The sequence below is a fragment of the Impatiens glandulifera genome, chromosome 3 (assembly GCF_907164915.1).
Source record: "Impatiens glandulifera chromosome 3, dImpGla2.1, whole genome shotgun sequence".
Lineage (NCBI taxonomy): Eukaryota > Viridiplantae > Streptophyta > Magnoliopsida > Ericales > Balsaminaceae > Impatiens > Impatiens glandulifera.
Window position 1 is genome coordinate 33,501,055 of NC_061864.1, and position 11,855 is coordinate 33,512,909.

The 11,855-nt window shown below is 34.4% G+C and overlaps 1 protein-coding gene across 1 annotated transcript; it reads right to left on the reverse strand.

The window, feature by feature from the left end:
• Positions 1-5,812: 5,812 nt before the first annotated feature.
• On the reverse strand, positions 5,813-9,270 carry LOC124930171 (monooxygenase 2-like). Its single transcript, XM_047470531.1, has 4 exons — positions 9,119-9,270; positions 6,517-6,720; positions 6,295-6,404; positions 5,813-6,240 (listed from the first exon to the last, which is right to left on the reverse strand). Exons 1-4 carry the CDS (start codon positions 9,268-9,270, stop codon positions 5,813-5,815), a joined length of 894 nt encoding a protein of 297 aa, XP_047326487.1.
• Between the last annotated feature and the right edge of the window lie 2,585 nt (positions 9,271-11,855).

Below are 11,855 nucleotides of genomic sequence, written 5' to 3' on the forward strand. Positions count from 1 at the left end.
TTACGAACTAAATTTTCCTAGGCTTGTCTAGGAAAATATAAAAACTCATTTGTTTTTTTTTCTCTTTTTGGGAATTTTTATTGAAATAGCGTTAAGTCGTTTTTCTCAAAAAAAAAAATTGAAGATGTTTGATTTTATTTATGGTCCCAAGGAATTCATCCAAAAAAGGAATAAAAACAATGCGGATGCCGAATTTGAACCCCTAACCTCCCATCTCATTTTCTTGACCCATCAAAGCCTAGTTCTGCGCCTCAAATCAAGCCCATACCTCTAGCATCCACCCGAAGGCCACGAAGCATCGATCGTGGTCCAAGCCAACTTCCCAACTCCCGAAACTGTTTCTTTGGCTCAAACATATATCCAAACCTCTTTCAGGATTAGTTTACTTATATTTTCAATCATTTAAGCCATTTTCTCTCTTAAATATCTAAAATGATTTTTTTTAAATCCTAAAAAATAGAAAATGGTTAAAATAATTATTTTAACACAAACAAATAATTTCACATTTTTCATAAAATTTTAGAGTTCATAACTTGAGTTCTAATTTTAAAAATTATGAAAAACATTCCTAGGTGATTCTTATAATTTATACATCCATATCATACAATAACTTTGAACTTTTTAACAATTACAAATTAGTACTTTATTTTTCCCTTCCACGACATGTATTATATCTTAAGTTTTTAATTTTAGTCTCTTTTAAATACCATACACATGTTTATGAATATAATGAACATTGTCCCTTAGACACAGACTATTACCTTAAATGTATGATTATGTTTTAATCTAAAATGAAATGTAACAATTTTCACGTTTCGAAAGACCAATTGTTTCGGAATAGATATCGTCATTTTGAAAGGGCGTGTGTGTAGAGATTCATTTTTTACGCTCCAATTTTATAGTTTATATTTTTAATAAATCTGAGCCTATACAAATTTATCAAATTCATTCACGGGCTCATTGTACGGTTTATTTAAAAGACAATTATTTTTAGAACAATTGAATTTTTGAAAAATAATTGATTTTGAATTCTTAATAAATTAAGATAGTGATTTGTCTAAGTTATAACAATTAGAAAATTATTACACTTAAAATATTCAAGGTTTCATTTAATTAATTACCTTGGATATTTATATATAAAATATATATTAACGTTTTTTAATGATTTAAAACATTAGCTTATATTAGTTATTTTAGAATAGTTGTTAGATTAGAGTTTGCAATTTAATTTTGAATTTGACTTAGTTAGTTAGCATAAATGAATAATTAGAGTTGTTCATTAGAAATATGAATAATTAAAAATAAAATTATTTTCTTTTCATTAATTGTTTGTTTTAATTTTATTTTTTAAGAAATCCTTTTTGTATGATAAAGAGAAATGTGATAATCTTCAAGGTTCAATCCAAGATCCATATGCAAGATCCGAATCAGATTTGTGAATGAAACCGAAATAATCCAAATCAAAGGCAAGTCAACCCGAAGTCAAATCAAGGAAATAATTCATTTGACGGATTCGACCGATGACCCGACCTATGGACTGACCCATACCCAAGATCCGACCCATGGAATTAAATGCTAAAAGGACAATAGTGCAAAATCCCAAAGTTTACCATTGAAGAGTCACTCTCAACCGTGAGTGAGCAAGGAAATAGAGAATTGACTTAATTTTTGTAATTAAAATTTAATTCCATAAGACTAGAAACAACTCTTAAAGACTAGCTATTTTAAATAATAATAAAAAAATCTTCTTTTTACCTTACTGTGTGTGTTAAATGGGCATTGGGCTCTAAGATTTTCTATGATTCCCTATAAATACCACCCCCTTAACACCTTGGAGCAGCCCCAATGTAAACCCCTTTGCACATTTTTTTTAAAATTTTCTTCTTGCCTAATGTTTTTAGCTTCTTATTTGGTCATTCTAGATTTTTTTGTTTTCTTCTTGCCTAATGTTTTTTAGCTTCTTATTTGGTAATTCTAGATATAGATGTATGTTGAAACATCATATGAATGATGTAACAAATTCCTCGATGGTATGTAAATATGTTACCTTTTATTGATGATACTATAATAGAGCAACAACATCGAGATATTGGGGAAATAGATGGAGTATTGTTGGCTCTCCAAGCCGTAAATGGGTCATTGCATATGTATACATCTTGAAAAAGATGGATAAGTCACTTTTAATGACATACTTGGATATGGCCGGTAATTTTACCCCTATGAGAATGACTGCTCTTTTAGCCATTTTCATGGCGTCCTTCTAGTCATAATGTTTGTCGATGCCTTTACGTTTGGGTATTTTATCGAGTTGAGCTTTCATCTCAGCTTACAAAGCTTGGACTTGGGTCATTTGGCGGTTGTATTCGGTAGAGGATGATTGATTAGCCAATAGGATTGGTCCTCCCTTTAGTTCCATGGGATCAATTCCTACTTCAGGTCCCATGTTGAGCCTCTATGATTTTATCAAAATCTTCTTCAAAGTCTTCGTAGTATGAGACTTCTTCATGAGTTTGAGGACCAGGAGGATTAAGGTTGATAAGAGTGAATGTAACCGGTATAGGTTGGATAGGAAAACGAGAAGAGGAAGGCATGTTTTAGGATGTAGATGGCATAGGTTGATTTGCCAAAGAACTCGTGATCAGCGTGAGTTGTTCTATCATATACTAGAGGGTTTCATTCATTTCTTTGAACTCAGTCGTCGATATTGTTTTAGGTATCGGAGTTTCTTCAGCCATTTTGTAGCGTATGAAACGTCCAATTATTGGGTCTCTTTTCCTTGGGGCCGTAACGACCGTTAACAGTTGTAGACTGCAATTGAAGAAGAGGTGAGAGTTTGTATTTGTATTGTAAGTACAATGCAATGCATATGCATGCAAATGGATCCTAAAGAATGAATATCTCTTTTATGATCTTGTATATAGAAAACATTTGATTTTTATTATATAAAAAAAGAAAAAGCTAATCTAGACGTATGTACTTGTACAACTAGCTCAGTTAGACATATGAACTAATAAAAGTTCATTTAAAGGTATGTACTATCAAAAATTAGCTCATTTAACCTATATTAATAAACTTAATTATTTTTTTAAAATCTATATATTTCTTAATTAAATATTTATTTTTTTCTCTTTTTATTTTTATTAATTAATTAATCATTTTCTCTCTATCTTTTTATTTATTTATTAATTTTAATTTTAATTTTTTTTTCTGTAATATTTTTTTGAAGGCTTTTTTATTTTTTTAATTAATTAATTTCTCTTTTTTTTTTGGTTAATTTCTCTACATTTATGTATTTTTCTTCATTCGCGTATTCATATGTTAGCATTTGATATTTGATTATTTTAATTTTTATTTATTTTTACTATTTTACGACTCTTTATATATATATAAATTGATTATTTTAAAATTATTTGGTCTCCTACAGGGGCTAATATTTGGATATTATAATTATTCATCCATTCAACAATAAAAAACCATTGAATTTAAATAATATTAAATATGTTGTTCATCTAATACCAAAAGAGTAATAATCAAGATTATAAAAAAATATAGGAACTCAATGATTTTGTTTACTATTATTATAAACCGGAATAAAAATATTAAATAGAAAGACTATTAAATTTATTTTTGTTTATATTATAGAAAAAAAAATCTTCTAAAAAATATTATAAAAGAAAAATAAAAGGAAAAAATTAATTAATAAATAAAAAAAGAAAGAAATTGATTAAATAATTAATAAAAAGAAATAGAGAGAAAATAAATATTTAATTAAGAAATACATAAATTAAAAAAATAACTCTTATTTATTAAAAGAGGCTAAATGAGCTAGTTTTTGATAGTATGTACGTTTAAATATAATTTTATTAGTTCATACGTTTAACTGAGTTAGTTGTACAAATACACGTTTAGATGAGCTTTTTTTTACAAAAAAAGTCGTTACATACACGCATCTCTTTTGTTTATATTTACATAGAGAATTAGATAGGAAAAGAAAAAACAAGGGCACTAGGTTTTAGGTCCTACTATAGCCCGTTCTTACACTAGATTTTTTTTATTCTTCATTCTTCATGGCTCGCTCATATTCCTCGATGATATTTGTTAGGTAATTCCATTGTTCTTTTGGAATTCCCATTTTGGAGGCATTGTGTCATTTCTTGAGATAAATGATGTAAGACTTGTGGTGATTGGTCTATCTATGGAAATAATGTTTCCCATATAAGGGGAATGATATCACGACCAAATTATTTGAATAGGTTGTGAGTATGATAATATGTGACCCATTCGAAACTCATGAGTGGAATCATTGGTTCGTCATCCATCATGTAGGCCATTTTCTTGATAGGGTACCATGGAAGCAATTCTCTAAAAGAGTCATTGTTCTATATAAGAGCCTCAAGTATGACTTTTTTCATCCTTCGATATTGGAGGGAGGGACCCATGGATTCACTAAGGATCGTCGGTGGAAGACATTCGAGTTTTTTGAGAATCCAAATATAAAGTATTAGAGGTGATCCTATTTTGTTCATGGTGGGGAATTGAAATGACTCATTTAACCCCATATGTGTTTCTACTACGTTGAGACCTAAAGAGTCATGGTTTCCTTTGCATAGATGATAGGTAACCTCTGAGAATTTAGAGGATGGTTTGGTACCGGATGGGGACATGAAAAATGAGCCAGTAATATGGTTACTTTCATCATTAAAGGGTTAGAGGAATTTCTTCATTCCTAACTTCCATTTTGCGAAAGTCAATGGTAATTTTCCTCAGGATGCTTACATATGTTGTTTTAGTATATCCAAATTCTTGTCGCAACATATTTCTTAATGACATTGATTCTATAAAAGGTTTGAGATGTAGAATACTCTTGTTATCAATCATTAAGATAGCCCTAAATTTGTTTTATGGTAGGGCACATCTGCATGTCTCCCATGAAGAAGGTTTCTAGAGACAGGGCTTCATCGTCTTTGTATTTACATCATGAAGTTCTTATTTATTTTGAAATCAATGAACCTCATGATAGCGCTTAGCCCCGTAAATCATGTAATTCCATCCGATTTCATAGAAGTTGTCAATACAAGGGATTAAAGCAACATCGTCCAACATAGACATTGTGTGCGATTAAACGTATATAAATAATTTACAAAAATATTTTTGTTTTTGGAAAAGGAGGAATACTCAAAGATGTTCATTTGTTTATAGATGTGTAGAAAACTCAATTTTTACACCCAAAATTAAAATAAATATGTCCAGTCGAGTATGATGATAATACTTGATTATTAAACAAGGGGAGCAAAAATTAAAAATACTTTTGGGAATTTTCTCAAAACGACCCTCGGGTAGAGATCTAAACACCAATTTCCAAAAATGTTCGAGCTTTAGATGTTTTCATACGTTTAAAATAACCAATTTGAATATACATAAATTTTTAGTATGATATTATTGTTAAAAAAATATACCAAACAACTAGTTCGGGGCTTGTTTGTGTGTCTAAACGCCATTTTCATAAGAAGTTGGAATTTGGGTGACTAGATATATTTAGATTAAACAGTTTAAAAAAGGGATAAATGATAAATATAGGATTCTTGTTGTAAGGTTTTGTTAAATTTAGAACTCTCCTAAAAAATTTTCATATTAAGAAATATACTTACACTATTTTGTTATATTTAAAACTCTTTACTAACAGAGTTAAAAATCCGTTAAATTATTTTTAATTTATTTAATATATATATATTTATATTTATATTGATTCCGATCACCGTTTCTCTCTTTCTCCCATTACTTCATCATCGTTGTCACCGTTGCCACTTTAGAATCATGGAAAAATTGAGTAAACTGGTTCCCTCAGAAAACTCATCACCTTCCCGCCGCTCTCTTGGATCACACCCATCATGTACGCGAGTCCGCCAAAAAATTTATCATAATCTTTTTTCTTCATCATCATATCTTCCCCGATGCACCTTGCAAGTATCACTCTATCCTCGAGAGAAAAACAAGCGTCTTGACCTATGTCAGGAGCATTAGGATGAAGAGCATCCCCGACAATGAAAACACTGTCTTTCACAATATTACCTCTCAATAAATTCCATGACGGCCTCAATTTCAGCTCTGAACACGAGATCGCATCTAGACCTATCCTCTCCACCACCGTCAGCATTTCCTTTGGGGCGTTCCTAGCCTTGTTCAGCACAAATTGTTTCATCTTCATCGCTTCGCCTTCCTCAAACTCTTCCTCATTACCACCTGATGTTCAGGAAGGAGTGAAGATGCAAAACTAATACAAGGAATTGTTATTACAGGGAACAAACCCGAAACGCACACCACCGCCAAAGTAGACGTGGAATCTGGGTTCTAACCCATGTCCTCCTCCATCAGGGGGAGATTGAACGAGACCCCTAATCGCTGATCTGTTAGCATTAACTGGGTTTTTTTAGACCCAACCATTTTTCCACTTGGAAGTTAACACCATCGCAGCCAAGGTGTTGATTACCGAACCATTAGCCAGCCAGTCGTAAAGACTTGAAACCCGTAGATTGTTGATGATGAATGGAAAGAAGCTTTGATGAGAATCTAATGGTTCCGTATGGAAGTTCCTTGGCCAGGGTCTCGAGCAACTTCTTTCTTTCAACGCATCGACATTCGTAAGGTCGATTCACTCCACAATCATCGGTTACTGATTGTGATGTGGAAGAAGAAGAAACATGGGCCGATGCAAGTTCAAACCTAAGAATTATACATAATTAGATCGAAGAATCGAGAATGAAATTGATAGTATATATAGGATTATTTGGTAGGAACCACCCTTGAATTTGAGGGAATTTGGTTCTGAGAGAATATGTGAAGTCTCAAAGTTGTGGATAGGCCTGCAATTCTAGAACCCTTTATAACCATCTCTTCTTCTAATAAATCCACCTTTTTCTTCTCCATTTTCTTTTACCAATTTCATGGCAAATATTGAGTAAATTGGGATGCTTTGATCTCTCTATTATACTCTCACTGTTTGATTATATTTCCGAGTGAGTAGTGGCGGAGGTGAAGTGGCAACGGGTAGGGACGAATCTATGTAGGGGCTTTGGTGGGCTGAAGCCCACCTCGAAACAAAAAAATAAATTTTCTTTACGGTTAAAATATGACATTACCCCTTAATTATTAAAAAAATTCAATAAAATCCACTGTTAGAAAAATTAAGTAGATTAATTTTAAACCGGCCACACATTACAATTTTTGAATATTTATTCTAAATAATCAAAAAGGGAGAAATTATTAGAAAAATCAAGTAAGTTAATTTTAAACCGCTAGAGAACTTAATTAATCTCAATTTTTATGTGCAGGTACAGATCAAGTCGCATCAGACCGGCTGAAGCACATACCACAGTGATCCGGCTCCAAATAATATAGTCATGATCAAAAGGAACCGGTTTCAATAACCTTCCAATCCAGCCGGATCATATTACGAAAAGATGAAGGGAAAACTTTGAAAAATGATGAAACCAAGAAGATGACGTAACATGACGAAATAAAGATTTCTCGTAAATATACAAGAAGATAAGATCCGGATCAGAAGCATGCAATAAAAACAATGATGATCTGCTTATCCAAGATCCCAAGCAAAATCTGAATCAGGCGGCCGGTGCATGCATGTTTGCCATGTGTCCAAAATGCAAGCCGCTCACGTCATAAGAACCTGACCGGTGCATGCATGTCTGTCAAGTGTCCGAAATGACAAAACGTGCACGCAACCTTTGAACCGAATCAGCGTGACTTCAAACGACCAATCTAGCGGAGAGAGAAAATTATGACCGTTGTCATATTTTCTCTATGAATAGAGGCCAAGGGTGCCAAAAAATATACGCGTGAGATCATTTACGAAAAGCTTATTCAAGAGAGAAGAAACAGAAAATGAAAGATCTTACGCATAAGTGATTGAAATTCAGAAAGCATTGTGTATTGTGTGTATTTTACTATTGTATAAAAAGTATTGTATTACATCATAGTGAGTGGTGTAACCGACGAGCAATAAATAAGACTCGTTCAGCATTGTGTGTTGTGGTTGTGTAATATTCCTTAGTGAATATCCTTCTCACTGTTTGAGAAGAAGGGGTGACGTAGGAGATTAAGCTCCGAACATCCATAAAATCTTGTCTCGTGTCTTTACTTTTCATATTCCGATTTACTCATTCAATACTAATCGAAACATCTAAACCGAACTGAAATAACTAATAAACCTTCTAAACCTAACCAACTTTCTCCTTAAACCGATATCTCCTAAATACATTACAAACCGAACTGTGTGTGTTGCTTCAAGCTGAAACAAACCATTTCCGCACTTGAACCCGGTTCAAGAGGTTTGTGACAATTTGTGTAATGTTAAGAAGCGGTTTTAGTCTCTAACCAGACTATCACCAGTGTGTTGTGTTGTTGTAAGCGTTCACCCTTAAGACGCCGGAACTCCGGTCCTCCAAGGGCGATCCCGATCCTAACAAATGGTATCAGAGCAGGAATCTTAACACTCAAGCAACCGAAGAAGATGGGGTTGGGAAACATGACCCACAACGACAAGCCACCGATGCTAAATAGTGAAGGATTTAACGGCTGGAAGAAACAGATGTATCTACATCTGATCACGCTCAATGATGAGATGAACAAAGTTCTAAAGGAGGGTCCTGTAAAGATAAACAAGGAGACAGAAGAATGGACGGCTGAAGATCGAAGAAGAAACAACCTGGACAACCATTGCATGAGACATATCTTCAAAGCGATAGATGACAACACGTTCAACAAAATCTCGGATTGTCTTAATGCAAAGGAAGCCTGGTAAATGATCATTCAGATCCATGAAGGAAATGACAGAACTAAGGAGAACAAAATATTGGTGGCAACTCAAAAATATGAGAACATCAAGATGAAACCGAGAGAAAACATGAAAGAGTTCAGTGATTGGTTCACCAGTGTAGTTAACGAGTTACACACACTTGGAAAGAGATATGATAACCGGGAGATCATCATAAAGGCCTTAAGATCTCTACCAAGTGCATGGGACATCAAAACCATGGCGATGAGGGAATCAAGCAACCTCTGACAAATGAAGCTACAAGACGTGTTTGTGGACCTGAAAGCTTACGAATTCGAGATCAAATCTCGGATCGAAGATGAAGCATCAACCTCAACCACAACTAGAGCCTTGGTGACATCGATGGAACCGGCCGTCCATGTATCAACCGTTCCGGCTCCTGTTAAAAGCGCTGACCAGATCAGTGAAGACGTGATGGCCATGCTAGCTCAAAAATTTGGAAGATTCATGAAGAAGAATCAACCATCGAACAACAACTTCAACTACAACTATGCCGATAAATCAAATGTAAGATGTTTACTGTGATGGTTTTGGTCATTACAGGTCGGAATGCAGGAAACCAAGGAGAGACGACCGAAAACTGGGAAACAATTACCAAGGAAACAACTACCAAGGAAGAAACTACCACATAAATGATTACCAACGAAACGACAACCAAGAAAACAACTATCAAAGGAACAACAATCAGCAAACCGGTGTAGGAAATGAAATCCAGAAGGCACTCATTGCATCCGATGGTGGAAGCGACAGGGCTAACTCCGATACCGAGAACGAAGAAGAAAGAATTACATGCTTCATGGCACATGAAGAAGAGGTATTTGATTTCTCATTCGATGAATTTACTAAATAAGATTTAGTTACCGCACTCAACGACATGGTCGCTGAGTTCAAAAACTTGTCTACTTATATACCGACCCGGTCAAACTATGAAACCGAAGAGTCAAGTGGTACCGCTGGTGAGCCATGCGAAACCACGGTATATGAACCGGTCGGACTATCCTTAGAAAATGAGGAGACAGTTCAACCGGTAACCGAAGAAGATGAAAGAACTAGATATGTTACGGCTGCTTGGGAAAGATCCCGTGAAGCCGTAAATCAAATGTGTAACTATAAAAGACATCCTAAATGCGAATACGGTCTCGGTTACAAAAATGACAGATCCGATAACAAGACCTCTTCAAACGGGATGAAACTCACAAAAGACAATCTTCCTTTCATAAGATTGGTCAAGAGCTCTTCAGCCGACACTGAGGCAGAATATAACCTAAAAGCGAAAAAAGAGATAAAATATGTAAGTCCAACCGACTCGGAGAAATGGCTTCATCCTGAGAGAAGGAAAACCAACCGGTCAGTGAACAGACAGACCAACACATATTCAAAAAGAACTAATATACAATCACGACAACATAATGTACTATTCAGTAGACAAGAAACTATTAAGCCGGGTACCGGAAAATCAATTAAGACAATTACCAGGAAAGTGATCCGACTTATTAAAGTTTGTATCCCAAAGGGACTAATCAACCACGGACCCAACTGAATGTGGGTACCAGAAAGGTGTAAATATTTATTTGTTGCAGGTTAGAAGGAGCACGCGACTGGAGAATTCAGAATGGTACTTGGACAGCGGGTGTTCAAGGCACATGACCGGCAACAGCGGACTCCTAGTCGATATTATCTATGAAAATGGAGCAATGATCACGTTTGGAGACAACTCAAAAGGTAGAACCGTGGACAAGGGTAAGATTGTCCATGATAACCTATCTATAAACAACGTACTTTTAGTTGAAAACCTGCATTTTAACTTGTTGAGTATAAGTCAAATGTGTGATATAGAGTACACGGTTGAATTTCACAAACATGCATGCATTGTTAAAAATCATCAAGGTGATACATTATTAACCGGAAACCGGATGGGAAACATTTACAAAGTTGATTGGAAAACTAAAATTGAAAATACTGTTTGCATGATAGCTAGTAATGATCCGAATTGGCTTTGGCACAAACGGCTAAACCATCTGAACTTCAAAACCTTAAACTTTATATGTTCTAAAGAATTGGTTCATGGTTTTCCAAACATCAAATTTTCTAAAGATAAAGTATGTGCTGCATGTCAAATGGGAAAACAAATAAAATCATCTTTCAAAAGCAATGGAAACTTTCAATCCGAACGATGTTTAGAACTATTGCATATGGATCTGTTTGGTCCGGTTAGAGTAACTATTCTAGGAGGCATGCAATATACCATGGTAGTTATTGACGATTATTCTAGATTTACTTGGGTAACATTTTTGGACTTAAATGTCAAGCTACACCGAACCTGATAAAACTACTTTTGAGAATACAAAATGCGAAGTCTATTCGAATTGACCATATCAGAAGTGATAGAGGAACCGAATTTACAAATAGTACTTTAACTACTTTTCTAAATGATTATGGTATTAGGCACGAGTTATCTAGTGCTAGAACACCTCAACCAAACGGCCTGACTGAGAGAAGAAATCGAACTCTCAAGGAAGCCGCAAGGTCAATGATAGCCGAATCGGTGTTGCTAAAAAATTTTGGGCCGAAGCTATCAATATTGTTTTCTATACTCAAAACCGGTCTTTAATTACTAAACGTTTTACTAAAACTCCTTTTGAAATATACCATTACAAAGTTCCTAATATCCGGTATTTTAGGATCTTTGGCTGTAAGTGTTTATATACACATCAACGACAAAAGTTATTTGACCGCATTTGATGCTAAATCCGATGAAGGAATAATGTTGGAATATTCAGCCGTAAGTAAAGCATATAGAGTTTATAACACTATAACTTTAACGGTTGAAGAAACATCTCATGTTGTTTTTGATGAATCGGTTGAACGAAAGAATGCATTACCCTTCGACCTTCACAACAGAATGGAAAATTTCAATATCTATTCTAATGATGAAGATGAGGTTTCGGTTTACAGACGGTTTGTCAATGATCAAGCGGTTGATGCTGAACCTCAGCCTGATCAAGCT

Bases quoted from the DNA above. Each gene is read 5' to 3' on its own strand.
- LOC124930171 (XM_047470531.1), bottom strand. From the start codon at position 9,270: ATGGCCATCACGTCTTCACTGATCTGGTCAGCGCTTTTAACAGGAGCC. The intron at 6,721-9,118 runs GTAAGCTTTCAG...TATAATTCTTAG, and splicing joins CGAGATTTGATCTCGAATTC to GTTTGAACTTGCATCGGCCC. The intron at 6,241-6,294 runs GTAATAACAATT...CCTGAACATCAG, and splicing joins GCGTTTCGGGTTTGTTCCCT to GTGGTAATGAGGAAGAGTTT.